Source organism: Haemorhous mexicanus, chromosome 6 (assembly GCF_027477595.1).
Source record: "Haemorhous mexicanus isolate bHaeMex1 chromosome 6, bHaeMex1.pri, whole genome shotgun sequence".
NCBI lineage: Eukaryota > Metazoa > Chordata > Aves > Passeriformes > Fringillidae > Haemorhous > Haemorhous mexicanus.
This window is the reverse complement of record NC_082346.1, coordinates 55,980,512-56,006,137: the sequence shown is the minus strand read 5'-3', so window position 1 is coordinate 56,006,137 and position 25,626 is coordinate 55,980,512. Positions and strand designations below refer to the sequence as shown.

The window sequence follows — 25,626 nt, the reverse complement described above, 5'->3', positions numbered from 1 at the left end:
CTTGTGAAATCATTCCTGTTTTCTGGGCTTTCTTCTGATTCTCAGCCTCTCTTTCACAGCTGTAGTTTGCCATCCCCTTCCCTGGGGCTGAGTGCAGCCCCCTTTCTGTCTTCTGGCTTGGTTTGCTTTTTCTGCACTTCTGCACTGTTCACACAAAAGCAGGTCTGTCTTGCCTGGCGCCAGTCTCCCCACAGTCCTGGTAACCAAGGCATAATCCTGCATGCCCTAGCAAAGCCATGGCATGTCCCCAGTGCCACACTCATTATGGAGCTCAGGCAATGGGCCTACTCATGCTGCCAAGCACAATTTCATGCCTGGCCAAACATAAACTATGCCTGGTCAAATGTCTTGGGACTTAGGTGCTTGCATTTAATCTGCCCTTCACTCTTTCTGCCTCATTTAGAAACAGCTGCAATCTCTGTGGAGCTTGTAGGAAAGCCTTACACTGACAATTCAAGACTTTCAGGTAGAATGAAGATGGCAGAAATACTACAACAGCCTTTTTCTGGAATTTTCTGTGCCTTACATATTCTTTTCTGGGAAAATGTATTCTATTGGTGTCATATGAATTTACAAATACAAATTGAGAGTGCTACACTAGGAGAGTATTTGCAGTGCTCTGTGTGACAGGGATCAAGGGAGGCAGGCAAAGTTCGTGCGCTCAGTGTCCTCAAGCTCTGGGACTAGAGAATGTTCTAGTAGTTTTTTAAAAGTTAATCCACTTTTTCTACCCATTAATGTACATCAACCTTCACCTTTTCCCAGTACTGTCTTTTTGCTGTAACAGTGATAGCAAATAGTTTAAATCAATGCTCCAGCAACCTAACTGCTCTCTTGCTCAAGTTTCATGGGGGAAGTGGGCCAATCCCAGTAGTAATGTCAGGTGTCATTAGCAGTATTACATAAAATTGTCCTCAAAGAATGCAAATGCACAGTGATGCTGAGCAGAGCATTCCTGTATCTGTCCAGTACCAAAGAACCAAAATTACTGGCTTTGGGGCAGTAAATCCAATCAAAACAAGATTTCATGGAGAAAGATGGAAAATATAGAATATGAATGTTTGCTAACCTCCACTGCTTGGGAGAAGAGTGATATATAACTACTAAAGCAGTGAAGCCTAAAACTAAAATAACTGAGATAATAATGCCCTGGCACCTCTTGTCATCCCAGCTGTGTGTGTTGGGGTAGTGTCAGGTCACATCACCCAGCCTGTAAAGTGGATGCAATACATCATTCCTCTTCTTACTGATCATCCTTAATATTTTAAACCAACTGAGAGATAATTTCTGAAAGATACCACATGACAAGGAGCTAAACATTTTAGTGGTGCTGCACTAAAAGGCTCTTTTCAGGAGTATTTTGACTGATTGATTATGATCCCCAGCTGAGGGACAGCCTCCTGGGCATTCACTGGTACTTGGTACTCTTGGTACTCTTCCTTTCTTGCTTCAAGTGAGTCTCTTTCCCATATCTTTCTTCCAGGAAAGAGCAATCTCACAGAGCAAAACTGGTGAAATGGTGGCATCTGATGGCTGGTCTCAGATGGCAAATGCCAGCTCATGCACCCTGACCGCTGTCACTGACCTTTGCTTTTCACGCCAAACCAGAAAAAAACAGTATTGTGAAACATCAGAGACTTCTGAAACAAAAAAACCAAAACATCTTTCACCACCCACACAGCACTGTCAGCTGTGCCAGATCTGCCTCCCCGCTCCCCGAAATGCAACATTCACTCCTGAGAAGCTGAGTCTGGAGAGAGTTTGCCTTTTTTATTTAGTTTGATGCTTTTGAGACAGCATTATTCACCAGAGATGCATCTGCACATAGTAGTTTGGGCCATTTGGGGTAAAAGTGAGAAGAGTGTCATGGAGGGAATGTAACTCTGTGCTGGGATAGGAATAGGGATGATGGTGTTTTTCTTCATAGAGAAACCACAAGCAGAAGGAATTAACAGGGTAATAATTGAGCTTCTTGGCACTTTCCTACAAGAGACACATATTCCACATTTAAAAGCCCTGGGAGGCCTTTCTTCTTTTTTTTTTTTTTTTTTTTTTTTTTTGGTATGTGAAATATGGCTGTAATGAACACTGGGTCTTCCACAGAAGACAGCTGGACAGCAGCAGCTCATTTTGGAAAGCCCATCCCTTCCTTTTTCCTTGCTCAGCTGGCTCCAGGGTCTGCTCTGCAGCCCAGACCAAGCATCTCCCTGCCCAGAGGTACCCCTGCTCCTCACCTATCCTGGAGCCCCTTCTCCACTTGCACAGCTGTTGGGGCAGGGCTGAACCGTGGCCTTGATGTAATGGGGTTAACCTTAAACTGGTTTGCTCAAGAGCAAGCAGCCAGAGAGCAGCAGCTCCCAGAGGAAGCTGTCTGTGTGCCTGGCACTCACTCACAGGATGCCAGGCTGCAGGATCTGAGTTTCCCAGGAGAGGCTGTGACAAAAGGCAGACATTGTGCCCAGCTTTCCTCTATGACTTCAGGGGAGCAACTTGCATTTATTAGGAAACGGAAACCGAGCACCTTATCTAATCCCAGGGACAGGCAGCTGGGGCCTGAGGAAAGGCAGTGGCTTTGTGGAGGTCTGCCAGTAAAATAATGTGATTGAAAACCACAGTATACATTTAAATAATGCACTTGGGAAAATGCCACAGCTGCCTTGCATGAGGTGCTTAGATGAGAGATGCATATGCGGTAGAGGGAAATTTCTGATGAACAAAATCTCTCACTGAGGCTTTAGTGCCTCAAATCTGGCACTCCAGGAGTGCAGCTTTAGAAGTCTCAGGCCTAGCTTGCAAAATTCAAAATCCTCTTTGTATCTCTCCCACTCAGTCAATCCTTCTAACAATAAATGTAAGTCTCTCAGCGCTGATGCCCTTCCCTGCTGCTGGGAGGGGGAATGTAGCTCACAGACCCATGGGGGTGGGTGTAATTACAGGACTCCCTGCGTGCACCATGTCCCCAGCTCAGGGGAGGGGAGCTCCAAAGCGTTCATGTGTTCTGCGCACCTAATGGGAGACTCAGATGATACTTTACTTCTCCTTCTGCATAGCAAATACAGGGAGTCACCAAGCTGAGCGTTTGTGGGAATTGTCGTGAGATGTATTGAAGAGTGGTGCAGGGTAGAAATTCTGCCCAGGATTTCCTGCTTCAGGCTCTCAATTTATACCTGATATTTCAAAGCCATCTTTAGAAAAACACCTTATCTTGACTTTGGAGGTAACAACTCTTCCTTAGAAAAATTTTCATATGATGATTGTGAATTAAAGGTGCACTCTGTGCTTCTTTATCCATCAGAACTTTTCCCTTGGCCTGCCACCAGTGCCTGCTGCTCACCCAGGCTGAAATTTATACTCATGCAACCCAAAGCAAAGAAAACAAAAGAGACGCACTGCTGATGCTGAAAGCTCTGCTGCCAGAAAAAATAGTGTTCAAGGCTATGCCATGTCCACATTTATCAGTTTAGTAGGTCATAAACACATCTCTGTAAAGTCTTAGATTAAATCCTGTGGAGGGCAGCCTAAAGGATAAATTGAATTAAATAAAATCAGATTTATACAGCTTTAGGCTGCTGAATGCTTCTCTCAGTCTTCCCTGCAGATGCTGGATGTAAAGCTTTGGATCCTTCATGGAGTTAACCCTGTAGTGATCCATGCCCATCAATGGGATGATGCTGGTTTCCACCAGATGAGGATTTTATCTGTAGCACTGCCTGTCCACCTCACATTTGGTTTCATACTGCAGTCATACTGTAACAGATTTCTTAAAATGCATTTAAACACACATGAAAATGGACTGGAGGCATGGTGGCACTTTCCCCAAGTCAAGGAGAACTTGGAGCCTCTCTCCACATGGCATATCTGATCCAGACATGTCTGTACATGTGGAGATGTGATGGCACGAACAGATCTTCAGTCCAACAGGAGTTTGGCAAGGCAGCCCTTGACTGAGGAGAATCTGCTGAAAGGCCAGAGGGGCCGTGGGGGCCACCCTGGAGGGGAGAGCGTTCCATGTGCTGCGGGTCCTGGCCATGGGGTTTGGTTACCCGGTGTTTTCCTCCCCAAACAGGTTGTGGTTTTTAGCCTCAGGTTACAGCGTCATGACCTTGTGTCATGCCAGCTCAGCCAGCTGGTTTGTGGGGGAGGAAATAAAACTTGGGTCCTACCACATCCCTGCCCAAGCTCTGCCCCTTGGCTGCTCATGGGCACTAATTATGAGGGAGGCTCTTGCTCTGCTGCTATATAATTATGCAGAGCACAGTCCAAGCCTTAATATAGGGCTGAGGCCTTAATATAGCTCTGAGTGAACTGCTTTTGGTTTTCTCCTGTTCTTTGAAAGTATATTTAATCTTGTACCAAACAGTGGAGCAGCCTCCTAGCAATAGAATCCATACAGAACATGAGGTGGACACCGTGCCAGGGCTGGAGCTGCTGCCCAGGTGCTCTTACAGGAGGTTGATGTCTTGATGCATTTGTTATCTTTGGGTTCTGAACTCGGGGTAGCAAGTTCAGGAAACTACTACTCCTTTCTCCACAGCAGTCAAAAATCTGGGTTTGCAGAGGAGCAAGGTGGGTTAGCAGATTTTGGATCATGTGTAGAGGCAGTGTAGGAGGAGGCAGGATGCTGACTTCGGTCCTGTGTTAGAAGCAGCTGCAGATTACTGGAACATCAATTTCAGCGAAGAGTGTGCCACCCTTCTCTCTGCTGGAGCTCTCCTGTGCATGGCACACTTGCTGAAAAATCGCTGCTCTCCTGGTGCGCCCCAGCCCCCGGAGCGCCAGGATGGCCAGGATGTGCTCCTTCCTGCAGAAACCAAACAAGACCTGGCTCAGATCTCGCCAGCAAAACCAGCCCAGAGGAAGTTGGTTGTTGTGAGCAACCAGCAGCTGTGCTGGAGACAGAGCAAGGCTATAGCAAAGTGCCAGGGACCAATCCCTCACCACACTGGAGGAGCCACCAGGATGGGAGACTGCAGCCTCTGGAGGTAATAAACCAGCGAGCAGCAGCTCCTGCCACACCACACTGGTGGGACAGCCTCCTGCTGCTGTTGCTACAGGGAATTTCCTCTCTCTCTCCACAGCCATGATGCCCTTTGCGTGTTTTCCAGAGTGGCTGTGGACCTTTTGTGTAATGATTATTTTGAGATGAGTAATGGAAATGCTAATATTTAGGAAGCTGATAGGCACTAATTAGATTAGAGCTGGAAAGCCAACTTGGAAACATACCCTGTTCCAGTAATCTCAGTGTATTCAAATTTATAATGTCTCTGAGAGCTCAGGGGAAAAATTAACAGGGACCTGAACAGGAAGTAATGCAGGTCCAGCAGGTTCCGCCACGTTTTCCAAACTTCATTGTTAAAATAATGTTACTCAATAATGGAAAAGCAGAAATTAAATAAACCAAAAGGACAAGTCTTTAAACCTGGCTTGGATCTGAGGCTAATGATAAAAAAGTAGCACAAATCACAGCCTTGTAAATGGCTTTTCTGACTGGAAATTTGTTTTCAAATAACCATCGTTGATGATTAGCCGTTATTTACCTCCCCCACCCTTCCCAGAACAGGCATGCCTCATTCAGCTTAGTCTGGCCACTGGGATTAAACCCTTATTGGGGTTTATTTATTTGTTTTGTTTGGTTTGGTTTTTTGTTTGTACCTATCTTTTTTTGTAAGATTGGTATGGTCACCTAGGAAATTGCTCAGGAACAATTGTTCCTTTACATGTCCATGTCTTGAATTCCCTCACACAGATAAGCTTGAAGAATACCTGAACCACCCAAGTTAAATCTAGTTATGAAAAAATTTGAGTCTCAGTTTTGGGAAGTATATTTAATGTGATATTTTTTCTCAATATTTGAGGGTCCACTACAATATTCTAGCAATTAGTTAAATCTTATGGATTATTTTGATTGCATAAATGTCATCCAGTGCTGAAACTTTTGGTGCTTTTTGTTGTGGTTTTTTGTTTTTTATGAAATTACTCTGATGAAATGGAATTTATTACAGTCTGTACTACTGATATTCATTCACAGTGTTTGAAAGAAGAGCTGTAGAAGAGTAGGTAACTTCTGATTTGCAGCTGCTTAGCCATGCACAGAGCTAGTCACTTTCTTTACTTTTCCAGGAGTTTTAAATTTTCCAGATGCAGCCTTGGAACAGAAAATGGAAAGTACAAAAGAAAGGATTTGTAATTTATTCCAAAATTTAATGATTGTGTTGAGGCCGTTTCAGAAATTGCAGCTGAACTGTGTCAATGGCTGCCAAGCTTTGAGGTCTGGGCCTGGGAACAGGAGACAAACTGTTTGCTCCAAATCTGGAGCCTGCAAATTTGCAAACTGCTGATACTGGTAATGCAGTGGAAAACAAACTGGAGCTTCACTGTGAAATAAGGTTCATTTAGAGCAATAAAATGGAATTCAGTGATAGAATGCATGGGGATGGTTCAAAACTATTTCAGGAGAGCTCTAGACTTGACATTATGAAGCATTTTTTAAATGGGGTGCCAGAGCAGGCTTCCTAGAGAGGTAGTTGATGTCCCAGGCCTGTCAGTGCTCAAGAGGCATTTGGATAATTTACATTAACAGGCCTTTAATAATTTAATACATTAACTGTTGGTCAGGCCTGAAGTGATCAGGAAGTTGGACTGGATTATCACTGTAACTCCCTTCCTAATAGACTGAAATAGTTCTATTCTGTTCTATTCCATTCCATTCTAAGATGAAAATACTTTGAAGGTAATTTGTGTGCATTATATGATACAGCACACAGGGGTAAAAAAAAAGTATGTAGCCATAAAGAGAAAAAATAAGTTGGGATTCCCACTGTTGCTGGCATCCTGATCTCTAATGTGTGGCTACCCACAAACAGAAGCTGAAGAGCTCAGCCCAGGCACAGGAAAAGCTGGTGCTGTTTGGGATGGAGCCCAACAGTTCTGGCATCTGCCACTTCACGTACCTGATATCTGGATAGTCCTGGCACAGCTCCTTGACATATGACTTGATCTTGTCTTTTTTCTTCTCCCCAATGATATTGGCAATGTGGTATATGACAGGGAGGAGCCAGTCAGCTTTGGAGCCCTGTGGACAAAGAATCACATGGGGACATCAGGGACAGCAGCACCTGCTAAATGCCTTTTTCCCTGTGGCCCGAGCAGGGCAGTGGGATGTACTGGAGTGAGCCAGGACTGGCGCAGGCAGGACAGGCTGCCTCAGGCAGGCAGCAGGGTGCTCAGTGGCAATGGCAAGCACCCCTGGGGGCTCTCCCAGACCTGACCCTGCACTTCCCCATTCCCATGAGCACCCAAGCAAGCCAGACCCTGAGCAGGGCATTGTGGCTGTGGTCCAGCATAGTAGTGGATGCCAGCATTGCACCCCTGCTGCCTGATAGTTTCATGTGCCTCATCTCTGAGATAGGATTTAGTGCCCTGGATGCCTGACTTTCCACAAAATCCCATTAATTCAACTCTGATTTCCCTGAAAACCCCAAACTGTTGCTCTGAGAGATGGAAATGTTAAAGGTTAACGACTCAACCAACTGCAGTCACTGTTTTTGACCAACAGACCCCTAAACTGCAACAATCAAGTCTTGTTGCTGTATCTACAGGTGGTGATACCTTCTCCCTCCTATCTGCCTTTATCCTTTCTTTCTTTTCCTTATATATTTTCTTAAGTGATATTTTTATACTTTTATAATGTTATATTACTGTACATAATAACCAAAATGGATACATACCTCCTTTCCATTGTAATCAAATTGTTTTAAAATAAATCAGCCATATATACACACACACATCCATCCATCCATCTATCTATCTATCTATCTATCTATCTATCTATCTATCTATCTATCTATCTATCTATCTATCTCACACCAGTCATTCAGTGTTGTGCCACTCTAATCTGGCCCAAGGGATTTATTGACAGGAACCTCAGTTACCCCACCTTCATGGCTGGGTTGTAACAGTTGTCCAGCTACAAAATGCTCAGACTGCCACCACTTTTTCCCCACACCCTGCTGTACACAGACTGTGTACCCAGATGGAACTTCACATAGGACTCAACTCCATGAGCTGTATCCAGGGCAGGGATCCTTTGGTGACAAAGTGCATCCCATGGCCTGAGGGAACAGGCCCAGGAAGAAGTTGCCACAGGATGAGTGTGATCCTACAGCACATGAACCACCCTATGCAAAGCTCCCTGGGAACACATTAAAACACCAGGTGCTGCCATCAGAGAGCTGCTGGCTGAACATGCACAAGCTGCCAATGCAGAGAGGCTGCCAGGCTGGAAACCCACACCATGAACATGCAGTAACACCCTGCTCACTCTCTTTTCAGTGCTTCTATATTTCTTGAGGCTTGTCCTCCTCAAGAGCCTGCTGTCTGGTCTCTGTGAAGCCAAGTGGGAAAATTGCACCTCTGGGAGTGGGGCAGCCAGGGGATGCCAGGAGACAACTCCCATACCTGATCAATGAGTGCATTGTGAATGATTGCAGCTTCCTGGCTCATCTTTCTGCTCACTTGCTGACGTGTGTCCCCGTTCATTTTCCATCTGGGTTTGATGATCTGTGTGACATATTCCTTCACCACATATTTATGAACTTCATGTAGAAATTCCTGGTTAAAAAGAAGCAAACCTCATGGGGTTTTTTGTTCATTCAAGACCAAGGCAGTGAGAGAAGGCAGGGAAAGCCCTCAGGACTTTGGCAGCACCTGAGGGCATGGAGAAGGTACAGGAAGGCAGCACACCATCAGCACACACTCACTCATATCTGCAGCCCCCAGAGTTATAAAGAGCAACCACTGTTGTAGAGGAGTCTGCAGGTCTTACCACAGCCTGAAAATGATGGTGTGGCTCCTCAGCATTCCTGTGCCCAGGTGTGGGACTGGCTGCCTACCTGCCCCAGAGGCTCCCTCATGTGCTGCAGGTGCTCGGAGAACTGCGAGACTGCCGACGCCAGAGTCTCCGGCCTTTCCGTCGCCAAAATCCAGTTCTTGGTCAGGATTTTCTTAAGGAGTGGCTGAAAAAAGACCAACTCACTGATGGCATGGGTATGTTCAGAGTAGCTGCTGATGCCCTAGCTGAGGGCACCCAGCTATACACCTGATCTCAGGCTCGAACTGAAAGCACAGAGCACCCCCTCTGCATGAAGGCACACCAGGAGCAGGCTGGGTTTCTCTTTCCACGCCAGGGAATTCACACCCATGTCTCCCCTTCCTGTACGTGTCCCAGTGCAGAGAGGAGAAGCATCATACTCTGAGCAGGAGATGTTTTGGCATTAAAGGCTTATTTAGAATACCTCATTTCCTTGCTCTGTGACACCTTCTGATCCACCAACTCTATTTCTTTAGGTAAATAAATGTGTTTTTCTAAAATGTTGGGGAAGAAAGAGATGAGAATGTTAATCACAAGCAACTCAGGCATGACTAGAACAGGCTGTGGTGGGCAACCATGTATGCCACTGTTACATGGAAACAAAAATTCACTTGGTAGTGAATCTCTTGGAAATTAGCCCAGTAATCCACCACCTCTACAGCCTTCTCCATAAGGAAATCAAGCTCTTTGTGTTCACAGTCCTTCTAGGAGGCTCTCTGTACTCCTGCAGACCTTCATGAAGTCTTGCTGTGATTTTCCTTCTGCTCCTTGCTCTGATGTGGTGGTAGGGGGAATGGCAGCTGGCAGCATCTCCAGCTTTATGCCTCATGGTTAGGGATGGCATGGGAGTGATGGCGCCGTTTCCCATCTGTCCTGGGTACAAGGTACTCTGACCAAGTGTCCTTAACAGGTTCTTTTCCTTTGTTGGGTCCCTAGAGCTAATGTACCTTCATATAGAAACAGCAATATCTGCTAAAGACTTCTGGCACCTGGAAGACCCTTCCCTAAAGGTCAAATGCAAAATATCCTTTCTCTGGCATGTCCCCTTTTCTCTTCCTAGCTCTCATGATCTCTGTCTTTAGACTCCTGGCAATCTCCTTCCCAATTACCTCCCCCCTTGCTGTGCTCCCAGCCTGCCTGAGAGCTGTTTAGAAATGCTTTGACTTGGCCTCTCTCAGTTCTCACGACATTTCAGCTCTCTTGCTCAATGCCTTGGCTCAGGGCCTTTCCTCGTCTGCTGCTTAGGCTCCAAGACAAGATCTGCAGTCACTGGAAAGTCCCCTTGGCCAGGAGGGCTTGGCTTAGGTTGGAGAAATTCCCTGACTGTCCTAGTTTCTGGAAGTTATGTTTGGGGATTTAGAAAGTGAATTAGGATAAGTGAAAAGGGGTGGGACCAAAGGCTTGATTTCCCCCATCTCTTCTATAATACCAGCTGGAGCTAGCAGACCCCAACTGGCTGAGGGCAGGAAGGTTCATCTATAGCACCTGAGAAGCACAAACTTCATTGCAGCACATTGTCTTTTAGACTACTTAACACAAGTCAAATTTTATCAGAGTTTTATCAGTTGATACAAGACCTTTAGCATTCTCATTCTGGGACAATCAGTCTTTTGTCACCATGGGAACAGCCTGGAAAAATCACCCCTACCAGAATGAATTCTGTTCTATCTGAAGAGGTTTCTGACAGACTGTGATGGTAGATCTATGAATCAGTAAATCAAAGTCCTGAAAAATCCAAATTATTTGATAGAAAGAAAAGTGTCCCATTGGTGATGTTCAGCTGGCCTCTCCCGTGCTTCACTTCACATAAAATTTTCCCCACTGCTTTTCCTGAGAGACTTGAAGCTGCTAAATATCCTTTTTTTTTAATTGCTATTAACATCTTGAAAAATGTATCATTGCTCATAGCAAAAAATTCCCAGGATGTTGGAAGTGTTGCTTTTTAAGGGGGATTTCCACAGGTGTTAAATGCATTTTGGAAGGACCATAATGAGGTTTAGTTGGTGAGGCTGCAAAATGAGGTTTAGTTGGTGAGACAAGGGAAGGACAGTGACCCTCATCTGCTGCACATAAACTTTATAATGAGGAAATAATGTGGCCAAGATCTTCTTACCTGAGTTTTTGTTCTTAATTTTGTTAAAAAAATATTTTTGAAGTTCCTTGTCAGAGCTGCCAAAATCTTCTGCAGTTCCTCAGTATCGACTTCAAATGCTGTTTCCAACCCTGACCTACAGAGAGACAGAGATCACCAATGAGTTAATGTTAAAATGTAAACTATTACATGGCCCTAAGCATCTTATCTGGATTGGCATGTTGGATATTAGTTTTAAATAAACTTGTGTTTCTACTACTTCCTCTTGGAAACACTTAGTGAGTCAAAGTAATGGCTCTTTTTGCACAATCCTGTACATTGAAAATTAATCATAGATGAGTAACTGTGGTTAAAAACCCCCTCAGATTTCCTGCAGTGACAGTGCAGCCATGCAGAGCAGTTGTGTAGGCCAGTTGCTTTTTCACTTGAGCAACATCTCTGCAAAATGATTTCCAGGTACCTGGGAGAGAACCGAGGGCTGTGGGGGAAAAGTAAATAATAAAGCCAGAGAAGGGAAAGCTGCTGACCCTGTGTCCCTCAGAGCCTGTCTGATTCACTCCTCACAATGTCTGTCAGCATCAGCTGGGATGGTAACTACAGGGATGGAAACCTGTGGAATTTCCTAAGGATAGTGCATACTTCTGCAATGTTTCACCTTACGAGAAAGAAAACTTCTGAGAGGTGGATGAAATTCTGTGTGTGTGTGTGTGTGTGTGTGTGTGTGTGTGTGTGTGTGTGTGTGTATGTGTGTGTGCTTTTGGGGCATTGTGACCTCCTGGCTTTCTTAGTTTCTATCCCTGTCCCACTGTAACATGCTCAGTGTTAGTGAGGAGGGGAACTGAGGCAGCACCACCACAAAAAAAGGGCATCACCTGTGATGCCTGAGCATCCCTGGATGTGCCACATCCACTGCTGTAACCACAGAGAACAGCAGGTTCCTGTCACAGCCCAGATTTATATGTCTGAGGCTGCCCTGGCAGGTCTGCAAGGCACCCAACACCATCCCTGAAGTCTGGGTCCAGCATCCAAAAAAACTGTGCTGTTAGGAAACCTACCTCTGCCCCACAAGTCATCATCCCAGGCTGAGGAATGTTTAACTTGACTCAGGAATAAACCCATCCCTCAAACACTTCTAGCTCCCTGCCCGGGGCTGGCATCTCCCTTCAGCCCCTCTCCATTGCCCAGCAGGGAAGGGGCAGCAAAGTCCCGCAGGGGCAGCAGGAGACAGGGAAAGCCAATTCCTCGGCGAGGTGAGCATTGCTGGAGAGACCGTGCCATCTAGAGACTTGCTGGCGGTAGTGCTCGCTGCGGATGGAGCCGTCGGCTCCTGCGAGACCCAGCACGAAATCCCCTCCATCCCCTGAGTAATTCTTGGCATATGCGTCCCTGCCGGAGCGGTGCAGCAGCAGGGGCTGGAAATCACACCCCAATCTTTCTGGTGGCCAGAGCCCACGCACTAATCCTGTAGTGTTTTGCCGGGCTGACAAACAAAAGCATCACATCTGCATGGCAAAGATGTCGCCAGGTGCTGATGAGCCCCTGGACTTCAGCACGGGGCTGATGGACCAAACCCTGGGACATGCACTCACTGGCACCATCCTACATAAGGGGGAGTGCTGGATCTTTGACAGTCAGCCTGAGGATACCTGTTCTTCAGAGGCACTTTCCAACATGAGGCTTGAAGTAACTAATTCATGCAAAACCCTGGAAGTTCCAGATGCCAGCAGCAATGGCAGGCATTTATTTTTGGGTTGAGTGCTTTCATGGAATCTCCTCCAACCCAGTGCCAAAGCCAGCCTTGAGGCCATGTTTCAGAGTTTATTCTGCTAACCTCCAAAACCAAAAAAAAAAAAAAAAAAAAAAAAAAAAAAAAAAAGGAAAAAAACTCCCCATAGGATGGAAAAGATGCTCTGAAAATTAGTTCAAAACTCACATGCAAGCACTGCATCCATCCATATTTCTGTCTCTTCACCCTTGTGGCTTTTATTTGCATCCCTTGGGGGAAATCCTCCTGTGAAGATTTCCCTCCGTGGAGGCTGGGTACCCACCAGGGCACCTCAAGGAGAGCTTGGTCTTTCCTTTCCAGATCCTGCCCCCCCCCCCCCAGACCCCAGGAAAGTGGCTCAGGGGGAGCAGACTTACACCAGGTCATGGAAGTTGTTGATGTAGGCAACAAGGTGGGGCACAAAGATGGGGCTGTCCTGGGCAGTGCTCCATGCCATGAACTCCTGCTCAAACCTGTAGGATAATGCAGCCAGGTATCATTAACAGTGGGGCACTGAGAATTCCCTGTCTTCTGTGTACATGGTGGTGTCAGGAGACACCTGTGGCTGGCCCAACCTGTCCCCTCTGTATGCAGACAAGTTTTTTTTCAGCTGTCATAACAAGTGTGTGCAGTGGAGGGAATAGATGGCAGATAATTGTGGGTTTAGGATGTGCTCACTTGAGCAGGTACGCAGCACTTTTGGAGAGATGCCAGGGATGTTGGGAGGCCAAATCTCTGACTTTTCCTCATGCTGAGGGTTTAATTGCAGGTGTGGTACACAGGCTTATAAGTCTGAGCCTTCATTTTGCTGGCTTTTGGGGCAATATATTATGTGCCTTTTGAGAACACAGGGCTGATTTTATAACAACAGATGTATAGGAATAGGGCAGCACACCTACCTTCCCTCCCCGCAAAACCTCACTGCGGTTTTTAGGTAGTTGGGTTTTTTTTTGGTAGCACCAATTTCGTGGGGTTGACAGCTGTTTCACAGCCAGCTCCATGCTGAAGGTAGGAGGCTGTGTGCTCAGGCAGGCTTTGCCTGGTGGTCCCATTCTTTGTTAGGGTAAAGGAACCTGCTTGAGCTGGCCCCAGCCACTTGCATCTCAGGTTTGTTTAAGTAAAAGCTTAAGTTTCAGTGTTCCCTTAATCTGAGAGCCCTGGCTGCTCCAGCTTGCATTTTACATAGTTTTTGGTTTAAAATTAAAAAAAAAAAAAAGAAAAGAAAAAAAATTATGGAAAAAAATTGAAAAAGAGAATAAAGAAAAGGGAAAAAAGAACAAAGAAAAAAAGAAAAAACATTATTTCAACAATTTCCTTTGGACACTGGGGAGATTTTAAGGCACTCGGGAGGTAACCCAGCTGTGTGTTTTGCCAGGGTATAGCAGAGAGGGTCTCATGAGCCCTTTTTTATGCCCATAGCCAGAGAAAACCACTCAGCAGGACTCATCCCAGGATACCCTTTTGGGCAAAGAGGCTTTTGGTCTGAGGGGTCCATAAACACTGCTTGCTCATGATTGAAGCTGCAAGCGATCAGTATCCAATGTCACAAAAGTCCTGGGTGGATGGGACTGCAGTGATCCTTTCCAGGTGGCAGCTACTTCCCAGACCTCTGACATTAGATATTTGGACTCACAGAGTCCCATCTGGGTCTGTTTATGTCTCCCTCCAAGTTGTTTTGCAGCTTGCTTTTTACTGGGCTCACTGTGATCTCTAATTCTCCCAGGAGCAGCCTTGTGCTGCTCAGTGCCAGTGTCTGGTCCAGTGCCTGGACCTCTTCCCTGTTTTTTTTACCAGTGTGGGACTCATTTAGAAAGAAAGTACTGCCCAGAGCAGTGATGACCTTGGTATGAATTCAAGCAGCTCTGCCATGCACAACTCAAGCATTTTTGTTTCCAGGCCTCCACTGATAGCTCCAGATGACTTCACGAGCTGCCCGATGATCTAGAAAAGGGAATGAAGAAACTCCAGTGAGTGGTACAAGCACTGGTGAAACATCCTTCGCAAGGATCTCAGGCAGCTTTGGCTGGTAACAATGGCTCACCTAGCAAAGGGACAAACAGCCAGATTGTTGCCAGGAGGTTTTCATTAATCTCTGGTTGTTTTAAAAATTATAATGCAGAATGGGCCAAGAAGCATCAAATGATTTGTGATGTTATCATTCACCCCTAATGGCCTCATGCCCTTCTGCTGTCTGAGTGTGAGTTAGAGGCAGTGTTGGCTGGAGCTCTGGCATGTCCTGGTGTCATCCTCCTCTTTTGGGGGAATTGCTGGAATTCCCCCAACCCAAAGCCCAAGGGGAGCTGAGCTGTCCCGTGTAGGAGCCCATGATAAAGGTGACTATAAGCCCCATCCCTGAGGCCCCACACAAGCCCCTTTCTCAGGAGTGATACCAGGGCAGCACAGAGGGTCAGGCATCACCCTGAACTCTTGTTTGCACTGGAACTCCTCCCAGATTCCCATTCCCACAACCTCAGCTGCACTTCTGGACTGAGGTGTGTTGCAGTCCTACTCTGGTACTTCTGTGGCTTCCTATCCATCTGCTAAACCATTTCAGACCTGCCTTCCCTGTGATCACATAATGTGTCATATTCCTCTATGGAAAAAGAATCACATCAGCGGGCAAAACTCTTTGATTTTCTTTCTTTCTCTCTCCCTCTCTTTTTCTGTTAGTATTATTTAATTGAAGTGACTCAACCAATTGAGTGATGAGAATTAATCCAAACCCCTCCTGCCTTTATTAGCCTGTAGTCCCTAAAGCTAGTAGGGGCTTTTGTTTTTGTACTGTTTAAATTGGAGTGGCTGTCACTGCCTACAGCCTTTCCCCAGCTTCCACAGCCCTGGGACAAAGTTGCTCTTTAAGCCAAAGGCTTTTTCAAAGAAACCTTTTCTTTCCACCTTTTTTTCAATTCTCTTTCTTCTTCCTAATCAAAGAGGTTTAGGGACTTTAAAATCAGTTGCCTATTATGTTGCTGACACAATTGACAGCAGGTTTAATTTGCAGCTAGAAGGCAAGCGGGAGAGCTAAAAGTTGTAATAAACGGCATTTTCTGCTCTAATGTATTCTGCCAGTGTGTGACTTACATAAATTATCGCAGGAGGCGGTACCTCCACCCCAGAAGGAAACGATCCAGTTTCCCTGGAGCCACAGAGACACCTCCCCCTCCTCCCTCCCCCCCCCCTCCCCCCCAGCTAATTAAATACCGTTTGAATATCAAAAGAGAGTGAGGCGTGGTAGAGGTTTTCCTTCTCTTCTAAATGAACTTCCTTCTCCAACTTCTCCGTGACCTCTAGTCTCAGGATGTTTCCAAAACAACTTTTGATTTTCTCCTAAATGTTAAACATAGGAAGGAAACATGCAGCTCAGGATAATGAAGCAAACACAAGTGCAGCACCTCGCTGCATTTTGCTCCATCAGCACGTGGGTGCGGCCACCACGAAGGGCATGGAAGGGTGAGCAGAGTCACGGGCTTTGCTCCAGACCTCAGGAGAAAACAGGAGCTGTGCTCTGTGTGTGCAAGGTACTCCCAAATCAAAGGAGAGCCATTCTCCTGGCAGGGAAACAGTGGATCAGCTGTTTGTTTGATTGCAAAGTCCTCCAGCACACGGAATGCACCCGGTCAGGATTAAAGATCAAACCAGTGCTTTCCAGGGTACATCCAGTCAGGCAGGGAGCAGCACTGTTCAGTTCTGGCCGAAAAATCAATCTTGTTGCTGGTGAAACAAAGTGATCTTTCACCAGCACGGTGGAGCAATACTGATTTCATTCAGCTGGGTACCTTGAGCTCACCTTGAGCTGTGCCTTGATTCAGAAATGATTTGCAACAAAATGTCTGAGCCCAGCAAAGAGCCAGGAAAGTCTTACACAGGGTGCCAGGCAAGGACTGCAGAAAGACAACGGGGAAGGGGCTTCATCAGAGGACACAAATGATGAGTGTATTCTCTGGTGGGGATACCCAAAGTCTGCCAGTAGCACACCTCACATGGGCTGGAGGAGATCTCACACAGGGACGGACAGTAGCTGCTAAAACGCCTTTGCCCCTGACTTTGCAATGCAAAGTACAATCTGCTGAAGCCCAGCGATGACCTTTCATAAGTGTCTGCCATACTGAGTGGGTCTGGTACAGCCCTGTTGGCTCTGCTTGGGTCCCCAAGGTGGTATTCAGGATTGTTTTGCTTTAGAGTACAGGCCACTCTGTGTGGGGCCAGTAGGACTCAGCACCTAGTGGGGCTGGAAGTCACAATGTAGTCATCCAAGACCTCTGTCTGGGAGGCTGGGGCTCCTGTACCTTCCCTGGAGGGCACGTGGGGACTAGGTCAAAACTCTCACCTTTGCAGAAGCAATGTAGTTGTTTTTCAGTTTATCCCAATCCGCTGGTGTTAACAGCAAGGACAGGTTTTCTGTCTTAACCTCTGGTTTGAGCTCAGGATGACCCAGAAAGAATTCACTGGAAAGAATCAAATGAAAAAATTGTAATGCCTCAGAGTGTGAATAAACTGATAGAATATTCATGCAGCATGAGCTACATAATTACTAAGCCATGAGAAATATACTTAAAGCTTAAATTGTGCCGCTTGTTTTCAAGGTTTAACAAGAAAATCTTTCCTTTCTATTCAAAATCCTAATTATTCAAACCCAAAATGATCTAAGGTTCCAGCCCACTTCAGAAATCATGAGACTTCTGAGTTGTTTGGACATGAAAAGTGCTATGAGAATTTACTTTTTAAAATAAACAACGTGAAGGTGATTCATTTGACTAGAAGCTTGCAAAATGCCTTTCAGGGTAATTCCTGTAGTAGCGTGTTTCTTTGGAGTTAGCCCGTCTCCCTGCCTCCCCTGCAGTGTCATATCACAGCTCATGTCAGCCTGTGGTTTGTCTCTGTGCACTGTCCTGATCCAGGGGAGGTGGCAGAGCAGGACCTGGAAGGCACTGCCATGCCTGGGACACGAGCCATGCTCCCCTGCAGATGGAAGTGGTGGGTGGACGTGCAGCTACAGAGTCTGACTCCAAAGAGGGCTCAGCTGACACCAGACTTTAATCCTGACCTGCTCACTTTCTTCTGGACTGACATGTAATCAGGCCAGCTGATTAGCACAGAAGCAGGGGAAGGGAGGGAGTGCCTCTGTTCATCTCTCTGGGGCAGGAAAAATGTTATTACCCTGCACAATTGAATGTGCTACTCCTGCAACCTGCCACAGACTGTGGAGGCACCGCATCTTGCAGGACAGTGACAGTGGAAAAGAGAAGGAAGAAAATATTTATGCCCTTGATGAAGGTGGGGCCTAAAGTTTGAGCTGTCATCTTGTTAATGGAGGAACACGCCTGCAATGTCCTGCACACAGCCTGCACATTTGCTCAGCCACCAAAAAGGGTTCCCATTGCCACACCAGCACTGTGCCCACCGCTGGATTCAGATACAAGTGAGGACTGTAATGTACAAGGTCAGGCTGCTGCAGAGTGACTGCTCAGCATAAGATCAGTCCAGCCTGCTGGTAGTGTCCCAGAGTCAATGGTTCCGTGGTCATGGTTCAGATTTCTCAGAAAGGAAAATCTCCACACGCGGAGCATTGCGCAACCCAGCTGCTACCAGAGTCTGCTGCTCCTTTTAAAGGAGAACACAGATTTAAATATGGACTCTCCACTGCAAATGAAAGGACAAATGTGTACTCAAGGCTCAAGGGGCCTATTCCCACCTCTTTCTTTTTTTTTTTTCCATTTGTTTGAATTGTAACATCAAAATGAGTTTGGGTCAGTCAATCTTTTCCTTTTTGATTATTTACTCCAAGAGAGAATGAAGTTTTTTTGAATGGGAAAATCAAATGGAAATAGCCCAGAACAGCCAGGTGACTGCAAGCAGTGCCCAAAACAACTGCAAACTCCCAATAAGCCCTTTCACAGCAATTTAGAGAAATATGGCAGGGGCATTTTTCTTCGGTACAGAACCTGGCTGCTGACGCTCATTTTTTTCCTTGCTCTCCTGCAATGCCAGGGTGGGGCCATGCAAGAATTTCCCTTCAGATGAGATCTGCAGGGATTTGTGATGCTGAGGGGGTTACATACATCATTATGATCACCACACTCTAGGTGGGGTTTTAAGAGCAACTGGGTTAAGTTCACAGAAGAAACTTCTTGAGGGCTGTTCAAAACAAAGACCACCTGCAATGGAAATGTTTCTTACCCAAAAGCTACCCCAGGTTAGGGGTGTTCTGGGCAACAGTGTGCTGCTGCTTGCCCCTCTCTGTCACTGCCTCCTTTCTGACCATTTTGACCCCCTGTTTGTCTCAGTGCTGATACTCCTGTCTTCACTCCTTCTTTGTTTTATTTGAGGGCTGCCAATGGGTTTGTGTTTCTCCCTTCCTTGAACATCTGGTTCAGACCATACCTGGAGGCCAGCTCCAGACAGACACAATTTTGCTTTGACAGAACTGTTTTCACATGCTTATTTTCCAGAACCCCTGAACTGCAGGGAGCTATGTCTTAAACCCCTCCCATTCAACCAACAGACACATCTGAGACAGAGCCTTTGTTTTCATGTGTCTAATTACCCTTGATGATGTCTTGACTCCTCTTTTAGAGGACTCTGACCCCATGCATGGGGGTTAATGTGGCCCATTTCCAAATGTATTACAATTTTAATTAAACAGGAAGAAGACATCCCCCACAGGCCCCTGCCTGTGCCTGGAAAAGTCACTGAACAGCTGTTGAATCTTGCAAAATATATGCAGAAAGGAGCACGTTTATCACAGCAGGTTTATCAAATGCGGGGAGGAGCTTCCTGGCACATGGGAACAGCAAGTAGGAGATGGAGGGGAAAATGGAGTGATGTAGATCTGTAAAAAGCAGTAAGTGCTTTATCCACAGACCTTCGTCCCCACCTATTAACAGATTTGCTATCTGGCTCCACTATAGTCGCTGCATCTCGCTTGCTTGCTTGGAAAACTGAAAATGGCCTGGTGCTTTTGGAGTACCCCACAGCCCCATGGCTCCCCAGAGGAGGCAGAGGCATTGTGGCAAACACAGCAGCTCACCTGTGGTAGGTGTTGGCCACCCAGTTAAGCAAGGTGTAGAGCTCGTGGAAGTCCAGTGGTCCCTGGGAAAGTTCTTGCAAATGTGAGGCAATGGCATTGTGAAAAGCTTCCACATATGTGTCACACACCTGGTACTCCTCTGGATAGCATTTTTTTACTGATGACTTGATTTTCAGTAAATCTTCCTTCAGGTGTTCCTGGAGGAAATGTAAGTGGAGATCAAGCCAAGAAGTTGCTTCTTCCCTTGATGCCATGGGTGCCTTCAGGACTCTTTTTCTTGCACTCTCATTGATAGCTTCCCTCCATTGCTCCCTCCACTTTCTGGGCCTGCCCAGCAAATCTGAGCCAGGACGAGCAGCATTGTCTGTGCTGGAATGAGCTGCTTCTTCAAGGGCAATTAAAGTCACCATGGAGGTCAGCATGGTATGCTGTAAAGTGGGATCCTCCAGTGTTCCCTCTACTATGGACTTGATTGCATTTGTGATGGAGTTATAAAGCAAATCCACATCCTTGGATTTCCGTACAAGCTCCTGGGGGTTATCACTGTATTTCTCAGAATCCCGTTCAGAGATGGTCTCATCTTCCATTAGCTTGATACTTGCAAATGCTTCCAAAAGTTGTCTTTTCTGAATAAGTTCATTGATTTCCATTACTGCAGAAACAGGGGGAAGGGGTTGGGACAAAGCAGGCATTAGGTTATTGACAGGTTGGTAACAGGACAAGATGCCTGACAGGGAGACTTGCAGGGGCCTGTTCAGAGTAGTCAGGTTCCAGCAGTACCTCTGACACTGCCCCTGGGCCTCCCTGATCTCCCCAGCTCCTCTTGGACACAGGAGAGGAAAACAGTGGGAAATCAATCACTGCAAATTGAGCCACATCCTTAAACAGCTGGTTACAGAGACTGGAAATATCAAAAATCCTGCTGATAGCTCTGCAGGAAGGCCTCAAGCAATGGCTGGTGAGGCTGCACAGAGGGACACTGGAGGCTCAGGCTGCATAGAACTCTGCCCCTCTGGCTCTGTCCCTCTGCTGATGTGGAGATGAGGTGGAACTGGTAGCAGGAATGGTTCAGGATATGCCTTACCAGCAGGATTTCCTTTAGCATGGGTGTCTTTGTTTTCCTGCATACCACTGTGCTCAGCACAGCTCTGCTGCTGTGTTGGCCATGGTGATGTAGCCCAGCTCAGGCACCTCTGGCTGAAAGGGCATTTCAGTGTGCTGCCCAAGAGGGCAGGGAGAGTGCCCAGGGTTCTGGCAGGGGCAGGGGCAGCAGGACAGACCCCTTTGGGTGTCCTGAACTCTTGGGTTAGGTCTCTCTCTCTGGTTAGGTCCCAGCCTACCCTGTCCTCAGAGATACCAGGGCCCTGAGAGAGCCTCTTATCTGTAAGCCCACAGACAGGGGCCAAGCACTGCCTCACACCAGTGATGTTTTATCCCAAGTGCTGAGCACTGCTGTCCCTCAGTGGTTTGGGGAGGTATGGGCATTGTAGGGGCATCTAAACCTTTGGATCTGTGGTGCTCCACTCAGGTCTCACATGGGTTTCTCCACCTCCTTTGCTTTTGGCACCCACTGCCAGAACGGGCTGGTGTTAGCTGGGGGGAAGTCACCCAATACTGCTCCTCCCAAGGTGGCTGAGGTCTACTGAGTTTCCCACTTGTTTTGCAAATTCTTGCTCATGCAAGAACCACTGCCTATTTGCCAGTAAGATAATAAGTATTTGCCCTGTGTTGAGGACATCCAAGAGCACTTTTAGCTTTTGAGAGACCCTGGGAAGCTCTCACCATCTCCCTAACAGATGCTTTGAATGGGAGATCCCACTCCGACACTGGGCATAAGAAAAATACTAAAGAGAAGGGAAAGGGTGTCTCTTAGGCATGTGTGGCCACTGCTTCTGGGACATACACAGACAAAATGATACAGAAAAATTAGAGAGCACTCAGAGAAGGATTGGTTCATAGCACATCATTTCTGCCCTTAGGCTTGTCTGCACACAGGTTTTATGCCATATGTACCAAGTGATCTTTGTAGCATAAGAGTATTTTTATGAAGACAGAAATATGCCAAATAACCAAACTATTGATGCCTCACAAAACACATAGATCTTTGAGTGCCTACATGGTGCTACAGTTGCTTCTGCACTCAGAAAAGAGGAAATTCTACCAATTAACTTAGTCTCTTCTAGATAAATTAATATAAAACCTGTGTTTACACAAATGCTTGCAGTGAGAGACTAGAGAAATACATTCTGTTCTGTTTATCAAAGTGAGAAAACACCATTTAATCACCATCTAGGATAATTATTCAGGGAGGTGATGTTGGGTGCTAAATGGATCTTTAATTCAGCAATACAATATCAGCCAGCTGGTGGTTGAAGGAAGACAATTGAAAGGCAATTAACTATTATGCAGCTTAATGGTGCACGTGGTGGAATCTCCATCACTTGCCATATTATCTCAGGATGGGATGTGTTTCTGACAGAGCTGCTCTAGTCCAGGCCAAACACAAGCTATTGGGCAGAGAATGGGCCTTATTCATGCAATTTCTCAGCTTGTTTATTTCAGGAGATCAGAAAGCTTGTGATAACATTTTCTACCACTCCTCCTCTCTGACCCTTGGAGATCAGACTAGCCAAGTTTATGAGATGGGCTCAGATCCAGCTTACCAAGCTCACAATGTATCAGTGTAAAGCAGTAAATCACTTCCCAGCACAGTAGAGCACATTACAGCAGTGAGGCAGTGTCAGCCCATGATCTGATGATCCCTGTGGCACCCTATGCAGTGCACCAAGAATTTCTTTCTAGAAATTTAGACTGAGGAAAGGCCAAGTCATGTTTCACCTCAGTCTGTCTCCACATGAATGCATTGTAGCACCTCTGCCTTGAGAAGGTGGAGAACAGCAGTGCTCAAACCATTATCAAAGTCACTGCAGTCTGCTCACACCTGGGGAAAGGTGAGAGCTGTGCTACAGGGAATTGTTATAATTTTTCTGAGACCTATCTATAAAATTCTGACAAAACACATGAGAGTAACCAGCCTGAGGAAGACCATAATCAAATACTTGCAACATTGCAAGTTGTGAGGACAGGTGGAAAGTCAATGCAAGAGAGCAAAATATCTGTGGAAGTCTCTTTGCAAGGCAATCTCTAAGATGAGGAACCAAAATGGAGCTTCTAAGCCAAATCAGAGCCAAACCCCTCTAGTCCTTGCAGCATCCTACAGAGCACAGTTGGAGGACCATCAGTCTGAGAGCTGAAGAGCAGAAATTGTCCAGGACAGCAATGCAGGCAATAGCACACTGCACTTGTAGGTATTGTCAGACCAGCAGTTACCAAACTATGCTCAGCAGCTTGGGGACTGATCCGTGTGATGGGCAATATCACACAGACAGGTTGATAGGTTGGCTGCTGATACGGCTGAGCTAATGCAGGGGAGGCCACAGAGCAGCACGTTCAGTGACAGCCTCTCCCAGGCTGGGCTGGGTGACACACCAACATGCAAGGGGTGCCCGGTTCTTTAGCGCCTCTGCTGGGCCCAAGCCTTGCACACTGTAAATTAATGTTACATTTATCCTGACAGGAAAATGGTACTGGTGGTTTTGTGTCTTACCTGAAAGAGGTTTTGCTTCAATGGGCTCACATATTTCACCAACCTTCTCCACGCTATTACAGATCGTGGGTTTGTTCTCCTCGTAGCTCCTGAGTGTTTGCAGAAGCCTTTTTGCATTCCAAGTGCCAGTATCTTCCTTCCCTCTCTCTTTCTTCAGACTTCGTTTTGATTTCCGGATGCTTAACATTGTTTTAATGCCTCTTTCAAAGAACCCACTGTCCCTGCTCTGCCAGTCTGGGCTGCTCAGTTCAGAAGCAACCTCCATCTTTTCCTCCCTTGGATTCTTCTGGGGAGAGGCTGGTTCTGAGGTCACACTCCTTGTGTCTAACTCCATATTTCTATTTATCTGGTCCTTCAACAGGAGGCTTACCAAAGAGGTTGATGGCAATCACTGAAATGCATACAACAGCAGAATTAGAAATGTCCTTAACAGGGCATTAGTGTGTCTCCAAAGTCAGTCCTGGACTGAAAATCTGGCCCATTCTTTTCCTGTGCCTAAATACAAGGACAGAGCAAGATGTTGTAACCTGTAGCTGCTGAAACAATCTCTCTACCCATAGACAGCAGATGCTGGCCTGAACCTGGTGCTCTGGAGAATTTCACTTAACTCCATAAAACAGGCAAGTGGCAACTATTTCTCCAGCACCAAGAAATCATGAGATATCAGAGAGGTTGAAATTTGTGTAAACATACAATTTCAGTGAGTAACCAGATATGGTTTTACTTTCCATTCTTCTAGGTGGATTTCCAGCCATGCAGGAATAATAATCTTCCTGAATCTCACTGGGTTGTTTCCACTTTCTGATGTGAATATGGCATCTTTGGGTTTTGTTGCTACTTCTGCCCTGCTCAAACCCTGAGCAGCTGCTGCTGCTGCTGGAGGTGGCCCAGGGGTGAGTGGCTCCCAGCAGGTGGCTGAGCTCTGCTCTAGCCCCCTCCACCAAAGCCACAGCTGTCTCTGCACTCTGAATTGTCATGGTTACAACACAGGAGGCAATACAAGGCAGGAAGGGTTCACATCACTCATCCTGCCTCAGAGCACTGCGTCCCAGTATGCCAAGGATGGGTATCTCCAAGGTCAGACAAACTCTGCACAAGCCACAGGGGATGCTGCAGGAGATTCCAGATTTCTTGTCAGAGCTGCTGGGCTGCAGTCACAGCCTCTGCACTTGCTCAGTTCCTGCCCTGCTGCAGACAACCTCCCCTCTGCCCACCCTGAGGGCTGCCCAGGTGCTTGGGAAGAGGGAGGAGAGAGGTTTTGCCTTTCTCCCTTGCAAATGGCTCCCAGACCAGCTGATACAGCCCATTCACAGAGCCATTGTACATTGCAGTGCCCTGAGAATGGAAAATGTCACATTTCTCCAGAGCAGGCTTAAGGCAGCTGAGTGAACAGTTCAAATGATTAGAAACACCTATTGCTTGAGGTGTCACAGGACCTGCCTGTCTTGGGTCTGTCCAGCCTACAGAAGCCAGAGAGTGAAAAATAATTGCAGTCAATAGACATGTTGGGACTCTAGAAATAGATCTCATCTTTCCCCAGTCAGATTTTTGCTCCCTTGTGCAAAGTTGCTTCACAGGCTGTGAAGTGCAGGGATGATATCTTCCCATGGGTTTGCTGAGCTGCTCGCCCAGCGGGGCTCAGACCCTGTCTCACACACTCTCATGGGAGGGAGTATTTAACCATTCACTGCCTTGCTTAGGAGCTCACCATCACAGCCCATACAGAGGGTGGGAGGGAGAGGAGGGCACCCCACTGCCCAGGGATTTCAGTGAAAGGAGGCTGAGATCTCAGCTCAGACTCTGCAGGAGGCTCTGCAGCCAGAGCAGAGCAGCAGCAATGCTCAAAGGGGTGACCGACATGGTGGAGACAGCCAGAGGAAAAGGAATAAAAGGCGTGAGCCCATGAGAAAGGAAAGGAATACATACCTCAGTACTGACAGAAGTGATCCCCTCCACAGCAAGCTGGGATAGCACAGGTGTGATCCACAGAAACTGGGAGCAGTTCCGTGCTGCAGGAAATCCAGGGCAGATGCAGTGGCGGGTGAGCAGCTCTGCAGGACAGAGCTCCGGGCCCACTCACCCACCTCAGCTGACTGGGGCACCATCCCTCACACATGTGCTGGCCAAGGGGCTCCCTCTGGGAGTGGTGCTGCTCTCCATCCTCCTTTACCCTCTGAAAAAGGCTGTTAAAAGTAGAAAAAAGGGCCTGTCTGCTCCTGCCCAAGAGTTGCAGCACCTTCACTTGTTTGATAGCTGGAAAAGACTC

The 25,626-nt window shown here is 46.7% G+C and overlaps 1 protein-coding gene across 1 annotated transcript; it reads right to left on the bottom strand.

Moving 5' to 3' along the window:
• Positions 1-1,749: 1,749 nt before the first annotated feature.
• On the bottom strand, positions 1,750-25,626 carry EXOC3L4 (exocyst complex component 3 like 4). Its single transcript, XM_059850390.1, has 12 exons — positions 25,287-25,626; positions 23,361-23,751; positions 19,754-20,405; positions 17,054-17,171; positions 15,928-16,053; positions 14,567-14,667; positions 13,104-13,199; positions 10,983-11,097; positions 8,892-9,014; positions 8,458-8,610; positions 6,951-7,072; positions 1,750-4,801 (listed from the first exon to the last, which is right to left on the bottom strand). The coding sequence occupies exons 2-12, from the start codon at positions 23,692-23,694 to the stop codon at positions 4,639-4,641; spliced, it is 2,103 nt and encodes a 700-aa protein (XP_059706373.1). The 5' UTR covers positions 23,695-23,751; positions 25,287-25,626; the 3' UTR covers positions 1,750-4,638.

Coding starts and splice junctions, on each gene's coding strand:
- EXOC3L4 (XM_059850390.1), bottom strand. CDS start 23,694: ATGGAGTTAGACACAAGGAGTGTGACCTCAGAACCAGCCTCTCCCCAG. Junction 9,015..10,982: donor AATTAAGAACAAAAACTCAG/GTAAGAAGATCT, acceptor GTCTTTTTTCAG/CCACTCCTTAAGAAAATCCT. Junction 7,073..8,457: donor ACAATGCACTCATTGATCAG/GTATGGGAGTTG, acceptor CTTTGTCCACAG/GGCTCCAAAGCTGACTGGCT.